At 38.3% G+C, this 27918-nt stretch overlaps 1 protein-coding gene across 2 annotated transcripts; it reads right to left on the reverse strand.

Annotated features, from left to right (window-relative positions):
- Window positions 1-84: 84 nt before the first annotated feature.
- Window positions 85-27918, reverse strand: LOC133518389 (thioredoxin domain-containing protein 3 homolog). 2 transcript variants are annotated; one of them, XM_061852063.1, is made up of 11 exons: window positions 27756-27918; window positions 15182-15268; window positions 14288-14391; window positions 12745-12816; window positions 5456-5605; window positions 4696-4894; window positions 3664-3834; window positions 2991-3148; window positions 2295-2509; window positions 1578-1803; window positions 85-1024 (listed from the first exon to the last, which is right to left on the reverse strand). In XM_061852063.1, exons 1-11 carry the CDS (start codon window positions 27766-27768, stop codon window positions 827-829), a joined length of 1593 nt encoding a protein of 530 aa, XP_061708047.1. In that variant the 5' UTR covers window positions 27769-27918; the 3' UTR covers window positions 85-826. The 2 variants fall into 2 exon arrangements, with proteins under 2 accessions (XP_061708047.1, XP_061708046.1); XM_061852062.1 differs by lacking the exon at window positions 27756-27918 and having other exon boundaries at window positions 15182-16686.

Raw genomic sequence — 27918 nt, forward strand, 5'->3', positions numbered from 1 at the left:
AGTTTTATTTATTTTTAGATCTAGGGTTTTTAAGTTTTGTAGTTTAGTTTATAAAAACATTATCTTATTTTTATTTAGTAAATGGTAAAACTTTTTTGATGGCGATGATGACATTATGGGGCGTAATGTAAATAGCCTTATTGATAGATGTCAAAAAGTGACAAGTAACACTTTGCAAAAAATAGGATTTACGAAAAAAAGTTAAATTATATGTAATACTGTCTTACTATTCATAAGTGCTTGCTGCTAGGCCTACATGAATAAAGTATATTTGAATTCCAACTTGAGTAAAAATTCATTTGAAGTGCCAGTTTTACTATGACATTTACTTTTTATGTACAAAAACGTACATTCACAAATTTGAAAAAAAAAAACTCGAATTTTTTCCCTTATTTTGGCCTCAGAACTGCGTGGTTAAAATCTTTCAGGTTCCTCCTGTTACACTGTGTATAAAATAGTTATCGTTAGGTACACGTAATGTTTCAGCAACTAGGTAATATTTTATTATGGCTTTCTACATATATTTTGAATAAGATATAGAATATTGATAACTTAATAGATGACAGGCACCCATTTCTGACAAGATATTTTATAAATATTAGTTCCAGTCAGAGAGCTTACTGCGAACACCAAAGTTCGGAAATTGCGGGCATCTTTCTCTGTCACTCTAATTACGCCTTAATTGGAGTAAAAGAGAAAGATGCCTGCAATTTGCAAAAATCGACATTCGGTTTTCACGGTAGGCCTTCTCAATGGGATACTTTTACCTGAGTCTACACTTACGAGTACGAGTTTGTAAATGTCAGGATGGAAATAAATAATTAGTCTATTCAGCCATCGGCGGTGGCGACGTAGCTTTATCTACTGCCGCCTCGTCCTCGTCGGCCTCGTCCTGGTCGGGCTCGTCTTCAGCGGCCTCGGCAGTCTCGGCAGCCTCGGCCTCGGTGGAGGCCTCGCCTTCTGTCGACGGAGCGGCTGAGAGTGCGGGGTCCACGGCCTCCTCCTTGTTCTCGCCTTGACGCTTCTGCAAAAAAGTTATTGGCAACTGTTTACTGCTGATAGACAAGTGGGTTAAAGTGAAATCTTGTATCGTTACACATAATGCTAACTATCAACGGCTACAATACTTCCCTGATAGTGAAATTAATATAGCTAGTTGTATTTTGGCCTACTTACATTCAGCCTGATTTCGTACTAATTTTGTAGATACAAAAATTGGGGTAATCGAGCTCTAATTTTAGTACCCGTCGGGAAGAACCTCGCGCAATCCACGGTGCCCTTCATCGCGCCCACACTGACGTGTATATGGGCTCAGATTATATAATAGTTCTTACGGTCAGATACTTATCTCTCAAAGAAAACGCAAATACTTACCGTTTTGATACCTACACAAAAATACAATGGAATGACCTTCAACGCGCCGCTCCCCGCACCGCGCGCAGCAGCACAACGCTAGGGTTGCCTACGCTTAGAAATTATTTTACAAATACGAGTACTACTTAAATTAACATTAGAACTTGCTGTTAGGTATACGTACACACCTTGGTTTCGCAGTTTAAAAGAAAACCCCGTCATACCTTCTTCTTCTTCTTTATCTTCGGCTTCGGTTTCTCCTCCGGCTCACAGTAGCCCGGCGGGAAGAACCTCGCGCATTCCAGGGCGCCTTCCACTGCGTCCACACTGACGTGTATGGGGCCGAGGGCAAGTAGCTCAGCAGGAGGGCCAGGGGGGAATATATCAGCGGGGTCCGCTAGTTCGGGTTCTGCGAGGCCTACGGCTACTTGAAGGACTATGGTTTCGCAGCTGAAAAGAAATGAAAATGATTTGTAACATTTAAACAAAATATTTGTGATTCTTTATATAAATGCTTGATAACGTTTTCGTTATTGACGAAGAGCTGGGAGAGCGCCTTTCGTAAGCTTTAGGCACCGTTTCACGTTATAAGGTTCGGCGAAGCCTCACATTCGCAAAGGTCTCGCATTTTATATCCGATATTGGAACTTACAAAAGCGTTCCTGCGGCGCCTTTCACGCTGTAAGGTCGGGCTAAACCCCACATTAGCACGCGCGCACCTACAGAGTACCTGTAGCGTTCTTTTTTGTAAAAGGTCGGGTAAAGAAAGTGACATAACTCGAAAATGTCCTCCTACGAAAGTGATCTATGATCTACTTCCCTTAAAGAGAATTTGACAATAGGTACTTATAATTTTACAAGGAACCGAAGTGCAACTATGTATAACTTAGCTTTGGTTGGGTAATGGTTGGTAAAGGACCAAGCTGATTAAGGTAACTTACTAGTCCTTATCCAGCCTGTCCTCGTATTGGTCCGCCGTTTTACATAACAGCCTCGGTTCCGCCACATTGGGGTCGGCGAAGAAGCCGTGTTTCAACACACGGGCTGCGCACTTGGCTGCGGCGGCCAGCACGGCGCGTCGCTGCCACGCACCGAACATCATGGCCACGTGCGGGGCTTCGGGAGGGGGGAGCGGCTCCACCAGGGCGCCTACCATCTAAGGGAAATATAAGGGAAGGTCAATGTCAGAAAACTTATTCCGCCATTAAGCTCTTTCGTCGTTTTTACCTATTGCGTTTGTACACATACTCCACTACAGGAGGTCGGTAGAGCAGGAGGAGTTAAACTCTTTCTTTCTTACTGTGTTTGAGCGACGTACATATACAAGTACGAGAGTTCTTTTCCTACGACAGTCTTCCATTAAGACAATATTAGTCAAAAGTTAGTAGATGTACCTAAGTAATAAGACATTCTTGCCTAGAAGGCTTTATTCTTGCTAATCTTTGGCCCCTGATTAACGCCCGCCTGTCTACAGGCGTTACATTGTATGGGAATACAGAAACATTTTTTTTAAATATTAGGTAATGCAGTATGTAGCGCTTCGCTTCTACCAGAGACTAATAGGGCGTTACCTTAGGAAACAATAAATCAACAACAGTGCTGGACCAGCTTCTTCGGGCGTTCTACGTCAAACCTACCTTAGGAAACAGAAGGTCTAGTACAGCGGCCCGCTGTTGTCTGTCTGCAGGCACGTATATCCCCGGCACTCCGTCCAGACGGAGCTCATCACACACCAGCTTCTTCGGGCGTTCTTCTTCTTCCAAACCGTCACCGTACAACGCTCGGCGGCAGATCTCTAAAATTATAATTGAGATTGTATCTACTGAAGTCCGCCCACATTATGTCGCCAGCCGAATTTTACGTGAAGAAGGCGTTGCCATACATGTCACTACCTAAAGTGCCAAGTTGATGCAAACTTAGCGTTGATTGGAGGTGCTTTATTTTGCTCATCGGGTTGATTCATAGAAGGAACCAGTAATTACTTATTGTTTTGTAAGCACGGCTACCATAGCAAATACATCGGTTCAAATATCACCAGCAGTGGCAGCATGGTTCCATTTTTATCGCTTGTCACTATGCCCGTCACTTTCGCACTTACATACTTGTTAGAACGTGACAGGCGTGGTGACAAATGCTAAAGAGCCGGCCATCTTAGCCCTACTGTCCTCAAGCTTATAATAATATGCCTATGTCACGTCTTTATATTATACTTTATCAAGCTCATTGCCTCTCATCATCATAGGCTTCTTTACAAGTAGAAACGCCACTTGTTCCCATCTCATCCAGAAGTGGCACGGTACATGAACTGACCTATAATATCCCCTTCCTTATCAGGTTGTTTCTTCAACAGCAAAGCTAATGAAGGTCGCTCCGTGAGCGCGGCCACTGCTGCTGGTTCGCCCATCTCTGGTTCTTCCACTGCCAGCCGACGTGCTTCTATCTTGCTGAGGAGGAGGGGACATTTGTCTGCGACTAGGACTCCTGAAAAATTATTTGTTGAGTTTTACTATGACACGTCAACGTTGATGACGTGCTACGTATTGAAAGTGTCAAGTCAAACTCTTTATTGCAACAACTATCCATTAGGACAATGTAACTCATTGATTATGATGTCTTGATATTCTTGATAATGACAACCAATACGTTTAAACACGAAATTTTGCAAGATTTAGTTGAAGGTCACTTCTTACGTTCCGATTTATAGTTATATAGGTAGTACCTAACTGCCTACCGTTTCTTATGCACAGTTGCGCGCTCACTCTACCACAGGCATACGCTCTGCTGACAGCTTATCTTTATGCTTATACATGTAGACCTTCTAATACTCACCAACCGGCCTCAGCGTATCAGACGCAAAATGTTATTTGACAAGGCGCGTTTCACTTCAAGAGTCTTGAGAATTTTACCAAAAAACTCGAAAGCGTCTCACACCTTCCGCAAATGTTTCTGAGCATTAGGAAGCAGATCCAGCACACACATCTGCGAAATGCTGGTCAACACGACGCGTTTCACTTAGTTCCCAATAAGTTATCCGAGATTCTTCCTCTCCTGTTTGCAACATACCTAAACTGGTAAAAGGCTCTAACGCACTGATACCTTCCACAAATGCTTCTGAACATGAAGCAGCAGAAACCAAGCCATACGTACACACAGTTGTTTTTCTTTTCTCATAGGCAGTAGAGTCTTACCAAATAGCTCTAACGCATCTAACACTTTACGCAGATTTTTCTGAGCATGACGCAGCACTGCACTGCACAGCTATATCTGCGAAATGCTGGTCGACGCGACGTGTGCGCATTTCTCTCTATTTCCTAAGCAAAATACTTCTTATTTAAGACTTACCAAAAGGCTCCAATGCATCAGACACCTTCCTCAAATGCTTCTGAGCATGAGGCAGCAATAATCCAGCACAGACATCTGCGAAATGCTGATCGACACGACGCGCGCGTGTTTCGCGACGTTCTTCGCGCTCAGTTGCAGCTGCGGCACGCTCGCGTTCTCGTCGTTCGACGATTAGTTTTTCTTGAGCTAGAGCCACCTCCTGTAAATCAATAAAACAGTACAGTAATGCAACGCATACAAGTTTGTAGGTGCCTATACTGTCACTGCCATGAAAACCCTAAACGCATATCTTGTGAAATACCTAGGTACCACCATACCATACCATACCATATACCACATATACCATAGGTAGTGTACTCAGCAACGCCGTGACGACGATGAATTCTCCTCTTTGCGCGGATAGCCCTATATTCAGGATCGTGACTGAATGTGGTGCGGACCTGGGGGCCTAGCCAAGGTGACAATCTTACATTGACAAAAGACATATGAAACAATTTTACATATCGGGATGACAGATGCTACGGAAAGTCACGTGACTCATTTCACACATTACTTAAGTTTCGATTGGTGTTTTATATCAAGGATTGTCATCTTGACTAGGCCCCCAGGTCAGTTTAATGCACTGAGGTCGGCGCCCATACCTACTATTTTTACTGTGTGTAATTTGCCTATCTCCAAATTAAAACCCAGACCTGTACCTTGAAAGTACCGACCAAAAATCATGAAAATCGATCAGGGTTTGAACCTGGGAATTGCGTACCTGTTCTTCAGGAGTCAACTCGTGAGGGGCCCGCTGTGGCCGCTCGCGTTCCCCTTTCTTGGCTAACTCCTCATTCTTCAGCTCCTGTTCTATGGTCCGCGAGATACGGGGAGCGTCAGCCCCGAAGATTATGTTCACCAGCTGACCGGCCTGAGAGGAAAAGTTTCAGGTGCAATAGTAGTTATATGACTTTTCATCACACTTGCTCGAAAAAGATTATTATTTCATGCAGGTGTGCTGAAGGACAAAGGCTTATTTTGTTCCCTCGGGAGTTATGGACTGTGAATAAAAAAGCTATAACTCTCTAGGGAGTTAGATTTTTTTATTATGGCACTTATTCATACACACCAAGTAGCATACATTTTATACTATGTCGGTGGCAAACAAGCATACGGCCTGCCTGATGGTAAGCAGTCTCCGTAGCCTATGTACGCCTGCAACTCCAGAGGAGTTACATGCGCGTTGCGTAAATGAGTTTTACTTTTAAAATACCGACGTGTATAATTTAATATTTTTGTTTATGTTTAAAATTATTTAATTTGATTAATTTAACAGCCGTTTAAATTATTTTTATAAAATTTTCAATCGTGGCTGAATGCTGAATACGTCTGTGCCTTCGAGAATTAATCGACATTCATGCCAATATCATTTCTTCCTATTCGCAATTCTACACAGTCTGAATTCCTCACAGTAAGTATTCAACCACATTCTTTATTGTGTACAGTTATTATTTGTGTACAGTAGCGATTCAGCCTTTTCGCAATTCTGCACAATCTGAATTCTACACAACGGCATTTCACCACAGTCGCTACTGTGCACAGTCATTATTTGTGCACATTAGCGATTCTCCCTGTTCGCAATTCTGCACAATCTGAATTCTACACAACTGCATTTCACCACAGTCGCTACTGTGCACAGTCATTATTTGTGCACATTAGCGATTCTCCCTGTTCGCAATCTCGCACAATCTTAATTAGTTTAAGATTAATTTTAATTTCACTTAAGGATGCACGCGACTGTCTATCTTTATCACTTTTTGACAGTTTGTAACACCTTGTATATTAAACGTGCGGAAGTGGTAAAATAAAAAGTGGCAAATGATTTTTTTAGGGTAATATGTTATAGGCATATATGTATTTTATTCCATAAAAACCTTGATGTGTGAGGTATTAGGAAGGTTTTAAGGTCAGAAAATAATTTGTAATATGATACCCGTCATAACGTAGGATTTTTTTAGTATGTAATCTCAATAGCATATATCAAATAGTTAACTTTAAATCGGAATCACTTACTATGACTGTCGGAAAACCACGGAACCCTACAACTAAGCATAGCCCGACATGCTCTTGACCACTTTCTAGTGGTATGGAACCCTTCATGCACGAGTCTGACTTGTACTTGACTATATTTAAACTTTTGAGGTACCATCAAACCCAAAAAATTACAGTTGACTAAATATATCGACTAAAAACGAAAAAATAAACTATTAATGCGATTAAATGATATTGCGTAGAATTAAGATTGTGCGAGATTGCGAACAGGGAGAATCGCTAATGTGCACAAATAATGACTGTGCACAGTAGCGACTGTGGTGAAATGCCGTTGTGTAGAATTCAGATTGTGCAGAATTGCGAAAAGGCTGAATCGCTAATGTGCACAAATAATGACTGTGCACAGTAGCGACTGTGGTGAAATGCCGTTGTGTAGAATTCAGATTGTGCAGAATTGCGAAAAGGCTGAATCGCTACTGTACACAAATAATGACTGTGCACAATAGCGAATGTGGTTAAATACTTACTGTGAGGAATTTAGACTGTGTAGAATTGCGAATAGGAAGAAATGATATTGGCATGAATGTCGATTAATTCGCCTTCGATGCCTCACCTGCCAAGAAATTACAAAATGGCGGACGAATGTTTGATATGTCACCGTATTTAAGAATTATTTCGCTTAAAATTTAGTTTTTTCTTCGCAAGTGTGATGAAAAACATTGTGTGTAACTCCGGGGGTAAGAATATTGCAAACTCGAGTCTTTAATTCCCTCCAACCTCCGGCTGTCGGGAATTACCACCCTTGTATCCAAAATTTCACTTACCCCCCTCGTTGCACAATGTACTATATTATATATGTATACAGACAGTGATAATTTACTGACTTGGAATGATTTGTGCTTGTAGGCTTTTGCGCCGTTTGGAGCAGTTAATAGCGCGAAGCGGGGATTTATTGGTAGCTTCTTAGTATCAATTGGTTCATCTCCTGGTGTCCCGCGATCCAGGGCAGGTGTTTTATTAACATGATTTCTATAGTAATCTAAATTGTATTTCTTTTTCTTATTTAATGCATGTTAATTATAAGATGTAATGTTTTGAAAAGATATATGTGTCCCTCCGAGTTTCTTGCCGGTCCATATTGGGATACGGGTTCCTTCAATTGAGGGGGGATTTAAATCTTCTCGAGTCAGAGGTGTAGGGTTAGAGCCGGTGTAGCTTTATTTGACGTTCATAAGCGCATTGTAATATGCCTACTTGAATAAGAAAATATCTTTATCTTCTTTATCTTAACATCGGCTAAACATGTGTAAATGGGGAAATAAAACTGTTTACTTCTGACTTCTATGACATTGTAATTCGGTAAAATCTGACAACGATTTGCGTTTTTCAACTTTACGTAAGAACCTCCATAGATTTTAGATATCATGCATGCAAACAACTTTAAAGTATGCGGCCTTAGTACGTAACCTTATAAATATAAAAATTCAAAAGTATCTTGCCCTTCACGGACTTTTCAGTACCTACAGAAAAAAAAACCGGTCAAGAGCGAGTTCGTTTTACTCGCGCACCGAGGGTTCCGTACAAACTTTGAATTGTCTCGTGTAACTATAAAGGCGAAAGATTTGAACAGAAGTACCTATTGGGAGCGTGCACGACTGTCACGCAACCTAGTGTCCGCAAGTCTAGGGGAAAACGTCAATTCACTACATCTTTTAAAACTACTCCAAAACCAAAAACTACTGAACGGATTTTCATAAGACGTTCATCTATCAATAGAATGATTCTTGAGGAAGGTTTAAGTATATAACTTGTTAAGGTTTTGTGTAAATTGTTTGAAATATAACGATGTTGTCGGAAAAAATCACGCTGGCTAGGAGCTTTAATCGAAAACGCTGCCTAATCCGTTTGAGCTATAACAACACAATGTATGGTGGGGTTGTTTCTCATTCATAGGTCTACAAAAAAGTCCGCGATGTTAAATGTCTATCTTTTAAGGATAACTTACAATATCAATTCTTAACTTCTAGAAAAAGATCACGTAATATGTGGCATTTGCAAAGCTATTTACATGGATACATTATTAACAATTATCAAAATAAATACGTTAGTTATATTAAGCATTTCATACAGATTACAATGGTCCCTTACACCATACAATTTAAATGAATATTTCAGGAGTAATCGTAAATCAAAGTTTCATTTCGAGCCATATAATTGTACGAAATGTTAAAGACGCTATCCGCAGTTCAAATTTTTACCACCTTATGCGCTGGGATCGCTTTACTTACCCCCACCATGCACTTCGCACGGTCCCAATACTAAGTATAATTGTGTACAACGCCATCGATCGGTAAATTGTCTAACTAATTTGTGCGATGTAATGCACGTATGTTGGTTTTTCGAGGATAATTCTCTATCATGTGAACCGATTTCAAAAATTGATCCTATATTTGAAAAAAAAGTGTATTTATGTAATCTCATAGAAATATCAGGTGTATTAAACACACGTAAAGTTGGTTATAAAAGGGGGGGGGGGGGGGAAGGTATTTTTTTCACATTTTCCTTCATAAATCGATTTTTTTTCTCTATGAAAAAAAATGTTTTGGAATGTACAATTTGAGCTCTTTCAAATGATACCCCACTTGACCTAGTCACTAGACTTTGAAATTTTGCCACGTCTTTCTATTGGGCATTTTCCATTTTTTATAAAAAATACATGAATAAATAATTAGTATTTATATTATATATATAATATATATTATTATATATAAAATATATATATAATATAAATACTACACCAGCTCTAACCCTACACCTCTGACCCGAGAAGATTTAAATCCCCCCTCAATTAGAGGTGGGGAATTATATACTAACATTAACACATTCACTGCCGGGAACCCACCTGGTGGGCGCTCGTGAACTTTGTTCAGATGCCGGACAACCCGCTGGGCGGGTTGTTTTGTACGCAGCTATAGACCACCGGTTTCTGGGGTAGTGCGCCTTTTTTTGGCTGGCAGTGAATGAGTTAAAGATAAGAATGAATACTTGCTGCATACTACAAATAATATGATTGAAATTATAGTAATATCCTTCGGTAAATATTCCCCAATTCTTGCCCACATAAAACACGCCTGTTATCCTAAATATTAATGAACCATCAATTTTATTCTCGCAATAGCAACTTGTTTGTCGAATGCCCGACCTTGTATATTCTATACAAGTAGACAAGTATAGGTACACACATGCCTGTGCCTCAACAATAGTCATCGCTTCGAAGGCTTTATCCAACCATCGTAAGTTTGGTCGATATCGCCACATGACACGTATCTGTGCTTATTGCCACTTATGTAGACACTTGTAGGTAGGAATGGGTTTCTAGAAGGGATCTGAGGGCTGTTTATTCTGTAAAAAAACTTTACATTAAAATGAATAAACGAAACTATTTATATGTTGTTAATTGGCGACTTGATAGAACGTCACGTTTGAAAAACTCGAAAAACGTAAAATTGAGATTCAGTACCCCTAGTGTAAATAAATTCGATTTCGAAACGTGACGTACGCGTTTGCGTTTAGTCTCATTTTGTATTGGATTTAGAAAGAGCGCGCCAAGCGGGACGTTTTGGAAACTCAAAATCCTATACAAAATGAGACTTAACGCAAACGCGTTCGTCACGTTATGATGTCGATCAAATTTACACTAGGGGTACTGAATTTTACACAACAGAGAAACTACAACCCAAAAAAAAGTAAATGTGTGTCTACGTTACTCTCTTTTTTACAAACAAGTTCGTTGTGTCTTAATAAGACTTGTTTTATTGCCTTAATACCAGTCATTAATATAAGCCTAATTAAAAGTAAAACCTTAAAACTCGTAAAACAAGCCGAAAAATGATGATATAATTTCAATGAAAAGCAACAAAACTTTTCTTTTGAAACGACTCCGAGGCTTCTTGGAAAGAAAGTTATAATTGCTATAAAGTTTGTATAGTGATTTTGAGTTGATTGACGGCTTTTATGATTGCTAATAGTTATACCAAGGAGCTTTAGATACAGTGGCGTAGCGTGCCTTGGCGGGGCCCCGTATAAAAATTTGTTTGGGGGCCCTTAGGAAGGGTAAAGATTTCTCACAAAAACGCACGTTGGGGGCCCCCGTGGCCCGGGGGCCCCGTATAATTGATACGGCAGATACGGCGGTAGCTACGCCCCTGTTTAGATACCTGTGGTTCTAACCTATTTAATAACAATAAAAATAAAATTTTTGAAAAAACCCACGACGGTTAAAACGTAGTTAAAAAAAGGATGCACAAATAAATGTTTACTGCAGCGCCCTCTGGTGAGTTATCACCGTAACACCTATCTAAGAACATGCACCAATCAAACCCGAACCCATCACTGAAAACCGCATCAAAATCGGACTAGTAGTTTTTAAGAATAATGGCAACATTAGTTTGCACAAACATCCTCTCACCCCAAACGCATATACCTTCTCCGTTCCGTCGTGGGTAATAAAGGAAATTAAATATTTTTCGAGTGTTTTTTTGTTTCTATGGTACGCCCAAACAAATTAAGGTATGTGAAGTGTGATGAAAAAACCGATAACTGACGCTTGTGATAACGTTTTTGTTAAAACGTACTTTAATGTATTAATCTAGTTGTAAAAATCGGTGAAATGTCAGGCCGTGCTCAGAGTAGGGTTCCGTAGTTACCATTCTGTCAGAATAGGCTAAACGGAGGTTATTAGTAAGTATCATGTACATTACAAGCATAAGTGATTACCTTCGCAGCGCTTTGTACGTCTTTTACTAAGAAGAGTAGACTTTTTGCAATCAAAAACCGAGGGACCGATCATGTTCGCTATAGTTTTCATTGAAAGTATTTTATTGTACGATTTTTTATATTTTTGGACCCGTTGTTCTAAGTTAGAGGGGGGAGGGGGACATTTTTTTCTATCAGAGCGATTATTTCCAAAAATATTAACTTTTTAATTTTTTTTAGTGACCCTTATTCGTCTTTAAAGACTTATCCAAAGTTACCACACACAAATAAGCAAAAAAAAAAAACATTGGGAGCTACCAAAAAAAATTATACTTTTTGTTTTACCGTTCTGTTGCCATGCATAATAGGGTTGTTTCCAATTTTTTGAAACGCTTGTATTCCGTTCTATATTAACTAAAAGTTGCCCTAAAATTAAACTTTTATACTAAAAACGGCTTTAAATATGTTAAATTAACAAAATATATTTTGACATATGCTTTCGTGCTCAAAACGATCTTTGAAAATTGTGTGACGTCACAGTTTACAGTTTGACACATAACTACATACACACGTAGAAGATACGAACTGTCAACTGACATTTGTCATTTGTTGTTTATTGCCTAACTGTCAACAGTGTCAATCCGAGAGCTGTGACGTCATCAGAATCTTCAATGACGTTTCAAGTTTCGTGAACGTGACGTGTGCCAAAAGATATTTTAAATTTAATATTTACAAAAATATGGTCATTACAGGTTCCCTAAAAGTAGTAATAACATGTTCTTATAGACCAAAAGAATTTATTGGGATACAATTCTGCCGTAAGATTTGTAGATGTAAACAACCCTATTGATGTATCCATGTCAAATTGCAGCTTACTAGCACTAACGATCACGGAGCAAAGCCACGGACGAACGGACCGCAGGACATGACGAAGCCGAAACTATAATGGGCCCTAGTTGACTACAGAACGCTAAAAATGACCTCCCCTTAAACTTCTTAAGGGAATCTTATCTTTAAAATGCACAAAAAAGTCAAATAACAAATGGACACTAGACATCCTACTTTAATTTAGGAAATCCACCCTCGGAAATAACACATGGAACCCCGGGCACAACTAGTGCCACTTGCACCATCCCACTAACCCGGGGTAACTAGTTAATACCCTGGTTACCAGTACAATTTGACACTGGGTTAACGGTTTAACCGCGTAACCCCGGGTTAGTAGGATGGTGCAAGTGGGGCCAACTGGTATAAAAAACTTACGGCTATGAACATCCAGGTTGGCTCGCTGCGGTTCCGAAAACGCTTCAAGCACTCGATGGTGTCTGCCTTCGCCTGCAAGTTGAAAGTTAGATTGGAATCTATTTAGTAGGTGATTAAGCCTTAACCCTTTTCCAGGCCTCACTAATCTACAAGGTTGTCCCAAAGCATCCATATCAATCCAGGTTTCATCATTCATTTGAAGACAAGTCGCATTTCTCGAATGTCGAATTTAATTAGAACATTTAGAAAACCGACCCACTTTCGGGCGACAGAACAGAACCCAGAAGCACTCGGGTACGTGAGGTCGCTACTCCCAAACTAGCCACAAGCTGCCCTGCGTTATTATTTATCATTTACTTATATTATTATGCTTTGTGATGTCATTTCCAGACGTACTAAATTTTAATTTAATTTTCGAGCGGTTCGCCCTCTACGAATTGTTATTGCTATACTTTTGGCACGGAAGCTTTTAAATGGATGGCACACAAGTTTCCTCAGGAATTTAGAAGGTTCTTAGACAGTTTAATTTACATACAAACATGAATTCACATTATTAATGACTGCATTACCAACAGGGGGTATGTACGGATAGTCCCCGTGACCCAATTTTTCACGCTTTCTTTGATATTTCATGTCAATTTAAAGAAATCCTCGGGATAGTAAGTTTTAGTGTCGGTGCTTTAATAGGGTTGTTTCCATCTACAAATCTTAGGGCAGAATTGTATCCCAATAAATTCTTTTGGATTATAAGAACATGTTAAACTACTTTTAGGGGACCTGTAATGACCATATTTTTGTAAATATTGAATTTAAAATATCTTTTTTAATTTTTTTTTAAATATTAGCTTATTTGGCGCTATGTAACTGCAAAATGCTGTATTTAACCTTCTCATGCCCAACAACCTACGAGTAAGACGACAAAATGGACGCTCAAACTTTTAGAAATAAATAAGACCTTATATCGGAGCGTGACGATTTAAAATATTATTTTTTTATTTAATTATTATTTTATCCTATTTTTTGGACACTGGGTTATTTTGGCTTGGCAATAAAATATATGACAATATGACTTATTAAAACTTATTGAAGGGAAGATTGAAGGGAAACGAGGACGTGGGAGAAGCACACTTCTGGATGCGATTAGCTCAGGATCGGGACAAGTGGCGTACTGGAAGAGAGGCCTATGCTCAGCAGTGGGCGATAAAAGGCTGATATGATGATGATGATGATGATGGGAGAAGGAGAATATCATGGACTAGGAACATAAGAGACTGGTTGGATGTGGACAGTACAGAGAAACTAATTCGCATGACTTCAGATAGAATGGCATACAGACATAAGGTCGCCAACCTCCGGGATGGAGCAGGCACTTAAAGAAGAAGAATAAAATATATTAGGCCCGAGATTTAGAGTTCTAACTTAATTTACCGATTATAATATGAAACCATGTGACAGGTAAGTCCATTATAACCTTCGAGCGGTTCCGGTCCCTAAGTTCTGAGAATTTAATAAGGTAATTAAGTACCTAAAAGTGTGTACTCACCACCGCTAAATGTAGGTTGTCACCTCCGAGTTCCACTTTAATCTTCTTCAAATTGCCCACCATGCCGATGCAGGGTCCACACCATTCGGAATACACGTCTACCACTGAAAAAAGTTTTGGGTCATACCAATGGTCACACACACACATTATCTAATAGGTACAGCGGTTCCTAACCTGGGCGTAATTATCCCCGTAGGGGTAAAATGGTATTTTACGGGCGTTACTCGTCATGCGTTGCGTTGCGTTTAACAAGCATGTTTCCAAGCATACAAATTTTAGGGTTCAAATTTCATAACGCATTGCGGACGTTGCGTACGTGGGCTTAGTTTGTTCATGTTTTGTTATTGTTTATCCGAATAGTTGTTTTAAGAGGATACAGGAGGAGGAGGATTTAAATATTTTAGGTGAATATATCCGTCTCGCTAACGGAAGCGGCTCCTAAAACTAGTGCGATAAGGACAACGCAGGTTTAGACGAACAATCCTGTCTACAAATCTCAAAAAACGATGCTTCGTACTCGACTGTTTCCTCCTCCAAAACTTAACCAAATGTAACGAAAATTTTCGATCTAAATGGTAATGAAATTATCTGTGTCGGACTGTTTTGCTTTTTAGGCTAATTGATATCAGTTTTGAATACCATGCTTCTCTTTGCGACCTAGTAAATAAGGCCGTTTTTGCGACTATTTGAAGTGCACTAGCGCCTTAAAAAAAAAAAAAAGTCCGACAGATATTAATAATAATAATTTGTATTGAAAAAATCATTGCTCTAGTTTAAAAAACCACAGGGAAAACAGTCAAGTACGTTTGTATGGAGAAATAACCACTCCTGTTGCCTCTTAAAGATTAAAAGTTTCACGCACAACATTTTTAATAAAAACATTTATAGACTTACCCAACAATCCATCTCGTTGCACGAACTTGGCCCACTCTTCATCCGTGTTGAGCTCGGCCTGCAGCTGCACCTGCGCGGCTTTCTTGCCTGCGCCGGCCGCCGCCGCGGCGTTCGCGTTTAGCAGCGCCGACGTCAGAGACATTGTGCGGTGAAGCACACAATGCCTCTGATAGTGAGTTCAAGCGGTGTACGTGAGTGGTGTAAGATACAAGCAGAAGCGGTAAGGCCCCGAAGTTTGAGGAGTGGTGGTGTAAGTTAAAAGCATAGCGGGAGTAAGTATTGAGCTAAGGAAAGGTTGTTAGTATGTCTCACGACAGTTTACATTTGATTAAGGAAAGGTTCTTCTTGAACCAGCCCTGACACGGCGGCGGCGTTCGTGTTTAGCAGCGCCGACGTCAGAGACATTGTGCTGTGAAGCACACAATGCCTCTGATAGTGAGTTCAAGCGGTGTAGGTGAGTGGTGTAAGATACAAGCAGAAGCGGTAAGGTCCCGAGGTTTGAAGAGTGGTGGTGTAAGTTAAAAGCATAGCGGGAGTAAGTACGAGCTATGGAAAGGTTCTTGTATGCACCAGCCGCGGCAGCGGCGGCGGCGGTTGCGTTTAGTGGCACCGACGTCAGAGATATTGTGTGGTGTGGGGCAGAGTGTGCGAAGTTTGAAGCGAGTGAGTGGTGGCGTAAGTTACAAGCATAGCGCCAGTAAGTATGAGCTAAGGAAAGGTTCTGTCTTGCCTGCACCGGCCGCAGCCGCGACTTCGCGTTTATAAAAGCAGACGTTAGAGACATTGTGCGGTGAGGAGTAGAGTGAGGTTTGAAGAGGTGTGAAGGTAGTAAGAGGGCGTTGGTGTAAGGTACAGATATGAAACGTTTAAAGCGCTATGAAGAAAGCGTAGCGTGCGAGTTTAAGCAGAAGCGCTTGTGTCAGCAGTGCCTAACGCAAATAACAAGATTGTGTGTTAAGACAGCATTAAAACCAAGTATAGAGACACTGTTAAGCCCGCCAGTGATTTTAAGTAGTGAAGCAAGTCTGCGTTGGTGTACCGTACAAGCAAGAAGCCTAAGTGTTGAGTAGAGCGGACTTCAGAGACATTTGGCGGTGGGGCGCACAATGCCTTTGAAAGGTTTGAATTGATGGAAACTAGCGGTATTGGTGTGAACTTGTAAAGTAAAATAAAAAGGCGTTAGCGCTCAGTAGGGCAGACGTCAGAGATATTGGGCGGTGAGGCACAATGTGCGAAATTCAAAGTGAAGCAAGTGGAGTGATTAAGAGTTGCACCATCCGCATTTGATGGAATATTTGGTGCAAGCGGCCCTTAATGTAGCCTTAGAGCTCTGTCCCACTTACGTCCTGTTTTTATGGGTATACACGATTTTCAGCTGGATCTCGTTTTAGAAGTATATCTGATAATATAGTAACGTTTACACAGCATTCTTTTTGCGGGATACTGTACATGTACGCATACTACAGAAAATGGATGGTGCAAATAACTGGACGCAAGTGAGAAATAGCTCTGCGCCGGCAGCAAGATTAGCGTTTGCTATTCTAAGTGCTTTCGTTAGCGACATCACGTTGCGAATGCAGAAGAAAGACTGAGTCTTTTGAAGCATACTTACTCTACTTATATGCTTGGTTTATATATATTTTTATAGGACTTAAAAATCCAACAAACAATCTTCACACATACATGCGCTCTTAAGATGTAAGCTTTAGGATTCAAATTGCCTTACAACAGTTCAATTTTACGTGCAAAAGCCACAGCATGTCAATGGAACTTACAGGAAACAGGCCATGAGCTGTGGGGCTTTAGTACCGGACGTTACATATGAAAATATTATGTGGATTGGCGCAAATTCTCTACTTAAGCGTTTATAGTCGTAGGCGTAAGCTGTAAGCGTTAGCGATTTTATTATTGAGCGAGTGATTTACGTACGATGAATTACTATACACATACTATAATTACTATACAGACACGATCATTATTGGCGAGTATTCAATATTTGGACCACTTACTAAACTAAGACATTCAATGATTATTTATAACCATGCTTACGGGTATTTGCTCGATTTGTAAATTATTTTGTATTTTTGTTAATTTATTTAATTTAATATTTAATACACTATTAAAGGCCTGTCATTCAACTCCTAAAAAACATTAATTAGTTATAACTCTTTTACACCCACTGCTAGGGCAGTAACTAATATTTTTTTTTTATAAAACCTGAGATTAGGAAGGTAGTAAACCTTATGTACTACGCTACTGAACAGGGCAATAGTTTAATTTAACTGCCAATTTTAGAAGTATAATACGCATGTATGGACTTTTGTTTTGATAATAAAAGTTTCATTATTATAAGTAATTATTAATACCTTTGATTATGTGTATCAGTTTTGCCTATTCTTACACGCTTTGATCTCATATCTTGTACCATCCCTCAACCCTAGAAATACCACAGATGGTCGCATGTGTAGAAACTTTGAAAATGAAACGCCAAAACGCCATAACCATGTCCACCAACTTACCCATTGAAGCGGAAAAATTAGGAACTACCGTAATGTCATACAAAGTTTCATAGTAACCGTAGACTGTGCCGTAGACATTGGCGCCACCACTAACCGATCAGATAACTTGGCGATGCTACGACATTTTTATGAGCACGTTATGGCTGGATTTTTCGCGATGCAGAAACCTTTTGTGGGTAATAGATAAGAAACATACATATTGGTTATATATATTTATATTTCGACCTTGTTGCCAAGAAAGATTTTAAAGTTTATCTGGCATTTTGCTTGAGTCATGGGTGTTTTCTATGTATTTAAGTATTTATAAATATTTATATTTGAATTTTATATTTGAATTTTATATTTATATTAGAATTGAATTGAATTGAATTATAAATATTTATATATTATATATATCGTTGTCTAAGTACCCTCAACACAAGTCTTATTGAGCTTACTGTGGGACTTAGTCAATTTGTGTAATAAAGTCCTATAATATTTATTTATTTTATATGTATACAAATAAAGTAGGTAAGTACCTCAGAGACATGTCAGTCGCTTCGCTTGACAGACAGATGAAGTGTGCGAAAGGGAAGCCATGACGTATATGAACAAGCCATAAGTGCGAAAGAGGCAGACTACATATGAGAAAACGTAACCAATTTTGAGTTCGAAGGCGGCCGAGGCGGCCAAAATCATATTGCCGTATTTTTTAACGTGAAAAATATAAGAGAATCAAAAAGAAAAATATATATTAAGTAAATTAGGGACGATGGTGTCATGTTGTGTGCCGGGTTGTAGTGTTTCAGTGCCAATAAACCCAGGAAAATACTCATTTCACAGGTAATTATGATATTCCTAGCGAACTTTTCGTAACGATATTTTATCAAATTAACAGCATAAAAAGAGTAAAAAACCAATTTATACAGTTCATTATAAGTTTTTCTTCAATTGTGTGTTAATATTTCATCATATTAGTCAATAATTTAGAATATTTTGTGTAAAAACCTAAACTGTTACTTTACGCTAGGGCTTGACAAAATGTTCATATGACTGTATCGATAACTTGTCGGTATATTAATAGGTATGGAATTAGTTGTTCACAAGATATCAAAAGAGATATTACCTTTATAACCGACTTAAAATAATAACGATTGTTATAATACCTTTTTTGAAGGTGCACATGTTTAGCGATAAATTTAAACTTCACTTTCCAACACAGTACTTACATTTTAACCACTTTTCCACGGCTTTGCCGCCAACACAAGGAAACACAAGACAGCGTATACTTGTACACAGCGTATACACACCCAACCCAACTTGTCAGCAGGAAAAGGCACGAAATTCAAATTTTCTTTGGTAAGTCAACTCTTTGCGAACAAATTTTCAAACAAGTTCAACTTTATCATTTTCAACTTTTTCAAACACATTTGAAAAAGTAATCGATAAAGCAGTTAAACATCTATAGATTATTAATATGTTGTAACATGACATCACTATTTTTGTACGCACATAGACAATTTACGCACACACTTGCATTTCATTTTTGGCCACACTTTCGAAGTTTGACAGTCGTTCTATACTATCCTATTTCTATGAAGTACCTAATATTCTACCTTATTCAGCCACGTTGTATATCGAATCGTGTATGTCGGTATTGTAGGTTATATTATATTATTAATTATTATGTATACATATATAGATTTTAACATTTTGTGATTTTTTAAACCACGGTGGTGGCAAATAAGCATACGGCCCGCCTGGTGGTACGCAGATACCGTAGCCTATGGACGCCTGCAACTCCACAGATGTTTCATGCGAATGCATTGAAAACCTAAATTAAAACCTGTATGTTTTGAAAGTGTCAAAAGTAAACATAATAAAAAGCGCGCAAAATCTAACTACCTCAAATCTAACTAATTTTATCAGGGTTTTATCCTGCACTGTTCTGAAAAGTTGTATGAACGTTTATTTATTCGAAGTTTATAACGCCCTCTATTTTATTATTAAGGAAGCTTAAATTTACTACTCGCCTCTAGGTGCCGCTAATAATAGTGCAGGCTATTCGACGCTAGGTGGCGTTTTAATCAAAAATACATTTTACGTTATTTAACATTGTCCTGGTTATAAGACTCGTAACTAGAGGGCGGTAACAGACAAATAGTTTTTAGTATTTATCTAGGCAAGTTAGGTGATAGGTAATAGGGAGGAGGAGGAGGTTACTGCAATATTCTGCCGTCAGAGAGAGCACTATCCTATCACATAAACCCTAGAGTATACATACTATAATTTACTCTGTAACTGTGTTTTTCGTGTTTTTATTTCTATGTACAATAAAGTATATACATACATACATATATACTATGCCTTAAACAGTTTTTTGAGACGTTTTTACTATGACATTGATGAATCAAAGCGGAATGAATATGACAATAATTAATTAAACTATGTTGATTCACAAAAAGTAAAAAATCTTTATATACTTTATGACGTTGGTCGGCAAACAAGTCGCAGTCAGGTGAAGAAAAAATCAATTGTTGAGGAGTGTCCGGGAGCGGACTATTGGAGAGTACCCCTAGTGTAAATTTATTCGATAGCGAAACGTGACGTACACACGTCACGCTACCGAATAAATTTACACTAGGGGTTCTGTATGCTATCGTTATTTTACGTGACTATACAGTTTGGTCCTATCTAACAACAAAATTTTAATTATAATTTTCAAAGAAATGTGACACTATTGATGACATTGCCATACTGTGTCAAGACATGCAAAGTTAGCCTGGTCCGACTTGTAATGAGACCCCTGGAGAATTTTTGTACATTTTTCATAATCTATTCTGAACTTTTAGCGAGTAAGTAAGTAACAAAGGGTTCCTAATTCAGAAACAAAACGATTGCCTTTGGGTCTCAGAAGACTATGACTTGACAGACGCTAAGTAAAATCAAAGAGAATTTGAAATAGAGTTGGATTGTCAAAGAAAATTTTGTAACTGCACATGATTAAATTAAATTTAATTTAATCATTTATTTCGGATAACAAGACCCATACATTACTTATTACACAATATAATAATATAAACAGAAACAGTTGTTATAAATTAATAATTAAAAAAAAAGTCATTAAGTAATTAATTTAAAGCATTGTCAAATCATAACATCACTAATAAGAATAAATTAAAAATTAAATAAAATTAAAATGTCAGGTTTTAAAATAATAATTAAGTTAATAATATTAATTTAATATTACAACGTGATGATAATAATGTCGTGATTTAAAATGCAATATAAATTTAATTTATCCATAAAATACAATAAATTAAATTAACCTAAATCTAAGTCTTATAACTAAAATAGCCCAACAACACCTCTATTTTTATTAAAACTTTATGAACGCCATTTTACCTTGATACTTATTTTTTTACTGATACGTGTTAAATGTTAAATATCAAAAATCTTACCGGGCTAATGGTTGTAGTGCCTTCGATATTTAACAAATTTAACCGACTTTTACTGGAAATCACTAAAATAGTCACAGATTAAGCTATTCCTTTCTTTCCGACTTTCCGCAAATGATATAATCGCATGTCTTTCCAAAAACCAACATAACTTTGCCGTCAAAAACCTCAACTTTCATACTAAATTTACCAAAACTGTAAAGAGTCATTTAAAGACAACAGCAAATAAATATTGGCACGTACGATTTTGTTAGGGATGTCGTAATAAGGTAACATGTCATAACTTGCTGAATTAATGTACTTAGTTGGCCTGTCAGGGGAAAATGGGCCGTATTGCGAGGACCTACGTGCGCTGAAGGGTTATCGATGTGATTTTATTTTTATTACGTTGGTATTTGGTTTCCTTTACTAAGTAAATATTGTTTTAGATGCTTCGGCGTTACCATGAAGCATACGGCTCGCCTGATGAGAAGTGGGTACCGTAGCCTATGTACGCCTCCAACTCCAGAGGAGTTGCATGCGCGTTGCTGACCCTAACTCTCCGCACACTCTGGCAACCTTACTCACCGGCAGGAACACAACACTATGAGTAGGGTCTAGTGTTATTTGGCTGCGGTTTTCTGTAAGGTGGAGGTACTTCCCCAGTTGGGCTCTGCTCTAGATCTGGAATGACATCCGCTGTGCTGTGCTCTACCACACAAACCGAGATGGCAGTCACAATGCCCATACCTCTCTTGTGGACGTAGTTTAAGGACTTACCCGAGTCCAAAAGGTTAAAGTTAAAGGACAATTAGAACGTACACTAACATCAGAAATACATCTGACTACAATTATTCAGTTATCAAGAATTTCGCTCATACTTGTCCGTACATGTATTGGCGCGAGCGAGATGCACGATAATTAAATAACATCATTTAAATATCTTTCGAATTAATTAGGCAACTTAAAAAAAAAACATTGATGTCACGGGGGACCATAGAGCTGGCTCTTTCCCCTCCCAACAGATCAGCATTAGGATCCAAAAGAGGAATGCTGCCAGCCTTATGGGAACCCTTCCGAAGGGATCGGAGTACCTACCGCGAACCACGTTCGACGTGTTGCCCCTCTGTCGCTCTTGTAAATTCGTACGTAAGTGTGATAGGGAGGCAACACGTCGAACGTGGTTCGCGGTAGGCCCTCGGACCTGGGTGATCTATCACCCATGATATGTTTTTTAGGTATTAATTTTAGTTTTGTAGGTTGTTTTAATTTTACGTTACATTTTATTATAAGTTTGTTATATATTTTTACAGTACATATGGGGCTACTTTATAGCACTAGTGCGAGAAGTAGCATATTATGTTACTGTGTCGAACATTTAAAGGGCCATATGTACTGTAAAACGTTGTACGATACATGTGCGAATAGGTAATTCGCAACTCGTGTCGATTTAAAACACTCCCTTCGGTCGTGTTTTAATTTATCGCCACTCGTTTCGAATTTCCTATTTTTCGCACTTGTATCGTAATGTACTATTTTGGTTTTAATGAATCATTTATTTTGCGTTACCTACCTTATTATATTGAATTTGCTTGGCACGGCTTACTATCAGGCGATTCAAATAAATAAAAAAAGTTCGAGTACCCATAGTAGAGACAGACAAACGATTGTTCCGCCTGACCGATTAACAAATGAAAAGGGAATTCCGTTAGTCGCACGCAATACTTCCTCGTCGGTTTACTTAGGGGGAAGGGGAGGGGGAAGCAGCGTATTACCGCCGTATATTACTGCACGGAACTGACATACTTCGCAAATTTTTAGCGTTTCTGTAGCGCTACAGCATCCCAAGAGTTGGGATGTAAATGATATTAGATGAGAAGTTAACGCTTGACCAACATATACACAAAATAACGTCTAAAGGTGCGACCAGACCGCAGCTTAAAAAAGCGGCCAAGTGCGAGTCGGACTCGCCCATGGAGGGTTCCGTACCATTTATGACGTATTAAAAAAGTTGGAAGTTTGCATGGTAATGTATATCATATATTTTTTTTAGATTTTTCATTCTGTTATTTTAGAAGTTACAGGGGGGGGGGACACACATTTTTTCACTTCGGAAGTGTCTCTCGCGAAATCTATTCAGTGTAGAAAAAAATGATATTAGAAACCTAAATATCATTTTTGAAGACCTATCCATAGATACCCCACACGTATGAGTTTCATGTTTTTTTTTTTTTTAATTTTAAGACGAATTAAAAAAAAACTACTTACTAGATCTCGTTCGAACCAATTTTCGGTGGAAGTTTGATTGGCAATGTATATCATATATTTTTTTTGATTTTTCATTCTGTTATTTTAGAAGTTACGGGGGGGGGGGAGGACACACCTTTTACCACTTTGGAAGTGTCTCTCGCGCAAACTATTCAGTTTAGAAAAAAATGATATTAGAAACCTCAATATCATTTTTAAAGACCTATCCATAGATACCCCACACGTATGGGTTCTTAAGCTCTACTTCCACGATTTTTTTCATATTTTTTTGACGTATGGTTCAAAAGTTAGAGGGGGGATTTTTTTTAACTAACAAAAAGGAATAAACTTTACTATTCAATTCCTTTCCAATTATATCCCAAAAAAGATTGTAAAGCAACTATATACATAAACACAATATTTCACCGACATAATCGGAATTTTCTTGCCTTACTTAAACTTAAACCTACAATTTAGGAGGGATTTAAATCTTCTCGGGTCAGAGGTGTAGGGTTAGAGCCGGCGTAGCTTTATTTGACGTTCATAAGCGCATTGTAATATGCCTACTTGGAAATTAAACTTAATATTTTTAAAGCCAGGAAATTCGATGGGACAAAAGTTTTTTCATCAGACCAGCCCGTAAAGGATTACTTTATACTTTAGAAATTTATGAAAAAGTAGCATTTTATCTACGAAAGTGGTCAAGAAAACTTTTCCTACTCTTCGACGGTATTAAAAAGGCCCTAAAATAAAAGCACTCTTGTTGACTATACAATAATGTAATAAATTCAATAGAGGTACAACAACTGTTATAAAAACTTGACAATGCAGTGGACGTCTTCTCAATTCCCCCTCAGGGGATTGGGGATGCTGGAGTGGAGACTTGACAATGTTTAGTACCGGCCAGACGTCATGTTTCTCGGAAAAATCTTAACACCGCGATCTAGGATTTTCAACACATGGTATAGCGACATCTAGCAGGTAATTTGACAACTAAAATTAACTTCTTGCAAATAAAGTTAGGAAATACATACAGAAGTTGGACAACTGTAATGGTTGAATTAAGATTTCGTATATTAAACTATAATTGCGTACTTTTCATATAATATGGGCACCCAACTAAATTATAATATTAATTTCGATATGCTGTAGTTAGCTATAAACAATTTGAGCAATCACGTGCCGCTCCCATAGAAAAGACATAAAAGGGTAAATATTTCATGAGCATATTCATTCAACATTCATACCACATTTTTGTCTACTGAGATACTTACAAATTCTCTCTATAATTTAAATTATTAATATAGATGTTTTATAATAAATAAAATATTATTTTAGGTGAGTCGTAAGAACAAGTATTTTATACAATAGAGATATAATCAAGCTTTTCAATCTCGTACCTTACTTAGGCATCTCAGCAAGTTTCGTTGCCTAAACACGGTACTCGACTGAAAAGCTCTCTATTATATGACGATTGTATAAAATACTATATCCAAATTTACAGTTATTTTTTCCTTTTTTTTTAAATTGAGTGTCAGCTAGCAAAATTGATGAGTGATGATTTTGAATGTTAAATATAATAACGTTAATTTTAATTTGATATATAAAATTTTACAGTTTATATATTCCTGGTTAGTTTATTCAGTAATATTCGTTATTTGGAACCTCGCAACACTCAAGACTCCACTTTATGAATCATTCGATACGCTCGTGATTCTCTTTCAGAATCTTTAGGTTGCGCTGGTATCAGTCCCTGTAAAAAATAAGTAAATATTATAAGAATGTATTTGTTTATTTAATCTTTATTGCACATAAGAAAACACACTGTACAATATTCGAACTTAATGCCGTAAGGCATTCTCTACCAGTCAACCTTTAGGCAAAGCAGATAAGTATGCATGTTTGTATTTATGTAGTTTATAACTATATTACTTTGCTTTTCTTTTTAATTCATTGACTTTTTATTTCTCTCTACACCAATTGTAAGTGTGTCTGTTTGGCCCTATGGTTGACTGGTAGAGAATGCCATTTAGCATTAAGTCCGCTATTTGTACATTGTTGTATAGATTTTGTGCAATAAGGTTTAAATAAAATAAATAAATAACTAAATAAGGCAGATTCGGGCACCTACATAACAAGTTGCTTGCTACGGACCCAGACTGCTTAATGGGACGCAAGTTAATAGTTCACATAATAGCTACATACATTAACACTAATAATTCACGACCTCTAATCGACGTGTACATATTAATACGCCCTAAAGACCCTAGGGACCCTCTGACTGTATAACTAAGACTGGTAGTAACGACGTATGTGCCGTTAACAGTTGTATGGACATTCCATCTTTTGAAGCTGAATATTTTAACTTTGAATTTCTTATTTAGCCCAACGGATATGGGTTCAGGTAGAATGTGTGTTTTCATATTTAATTATAGACCTGTTTTAACGTCCTTAAATTTGGTGATAATATTTTAATTAAATTAAAAATTTGTGAGTCATTACGATGTATTTCGAAGACCCTATTAGTGAAAAAATATTGCGCCTAGACTAAACATAAACAACGCCTGAGATTAACCTTAAAAAGATATCATATATGTTTGAAGTGAAAACTTCTTTAGCGGCGCTGTGCACTTTTTGTGATGGGGAAAAAATGTGATGGGAAAAAAACGATGGCCAGGGACATTTATGCGTTAGAGGGAGTAAGTGATATTGCTATCTCATTCCACCGCATAGCCTACGCTGGGCCATAGTGTAGAGGAGCCGTAATACGTCCCAATGCCCAAGGCTCTTCTCATAAGCGAGGGGGATTGGGCCATTGTCCTCACGCTGGGCCAATGCGGGTTGAGGACTTCACATACCACCTTTGAATTTCTTCGCGGATATATGCAGGTTTCCTTACGATTTTGTCCTTGACCGAAAAGCTAATGGAAAATACCAAATATTCCATACATATGTTTCGAGAAACTCATTGGTACAAGCTAGGAATTGAACCCGCTATCTCCGAATTGAAAGTCGGATGTCAGATCCATTCGGCCTCCACCGGTGTTATAGGTATCGTCAGGGGAGTTGAGGAGAATGATTACACACACAGCTACACAGACTACTAATCGCAAAAACAGTATTGAATGAACCAGTGAATGTGAACCTAGTGTAAGGCCTGAGTGGACGCTCGAAGCGGAGCGTTTGGCGGGGCGTGCAGCGTGGCGTCAGGCTCACAAGTGATTTGAGTAGCGTGTACTAAGGCCGCCCCTATACGTTTGCATTTGTTTAACATGTACGCCGCACGCCCCGCGCCAATGCAGGAACAACTCGAGCGTCCATTTAGACGCGCACGATATTAAGCTTAAAAAGTATTAAAAAAAATCTTGAAGATATTTTTTGGTCAATCTTGCAGTTGGCGGTTCAACTTGCTATCGGTACGAAAAAAGAGCACTAATTTCAAATTCTTACATGATTTTATTTTTGTGTGCGTGACTTCAACTCTCCTTGCGATACTTTACATCATAAAGTTCAGAAGGTCATAAAGTTGCAATCTATAAATCCATGTTATAGACATTTAACAAAGTCGTACGCTTGAAATAGAACTCAAATATTTTCTTTTTATAAATTTGCTTGTTAAAACAACTGGTGCCCGATTCAGATTTACAATTTGTTCTGGTTTATATTGGTTTTGATACGATCTTGGAGAACCAGCGTGAAATTGATGACAATTGGTGCAAGCGAAATATGAAAGTCGTGCGTGAGAAGCGTGCCAATCACCAAGACATCATATCATAAACCAGTTCAAAACAATACTCTTCTTCCTCGCGTTGTCCCGGCATTTTGCCACAGCTCATGGCAGCCTGGGGTCCGCTTGGGCACGAAAGCGACTGCCACCTGACCTTCCAACCCAGAGGGTAAACTAGGCCTTATTGGGATTAGGTTTCCTCAAGATGTTTTCCTTCGCCGAAAAGCAACTGGTAAATATCTAATTACATTTCGTACGTAAGTTCCGAAAAACTCATTGGTACGACCCGGGGTTTGAGCCCGCGATGCACGCGGTGTGCCACCAGCGCTGCGGTGGCGTAGCGGTAAGAGCGCACGGAAAAAATATTTATGTAAAATTTACAGACAATTTGTAAAATTTACAGAGAAATTTGTAAATTTAACACATATCTCTGTAAATTTTACAAATTATCTGTAAATTTAACATAACTGTTTTTTCCGTGCGTGCATCAAAACCTTTCAAAACCATACAAATTTTTAAATTAGAATGGACCTCCTGAACTCGTGCTCGTTTTAACAAAATAATGCTTGTGAGCTTAAAATCTAAAATCTTGGTAAATGATAGCGTGCTCAACACTAGTGCAATGCAGCAAATAATGCAGTTTCGACTAATAGGTAGATACTGACGAGACAGCCGCATTTTTCACGATTCTAGTCACTTTTCACTTAGATACAAGTCTTAACACTTTAAAGGACTAATCAACTTTAGAACCACACTTTATTTCTAAGTAGGAACTTCTAAGTAGCACTTAAAAAACGCCATGATGTAATTAGGGTCCACACAGAACGA

This window comes from Cydia pomonella, chromosome 5 (assembly GCF_033807575.1).
Source record: "Cydia pomonella isolate Wapato2018A chromosome 5, ilCydPomo1, whole genome shotgun sequence".
Classification (NCBI taxonomy): Eukaryota; Metazoa; Arthropoda; class Insecta; order Lepidoptera; family Tortricidae; genus Cydia; species Cydia pomonella.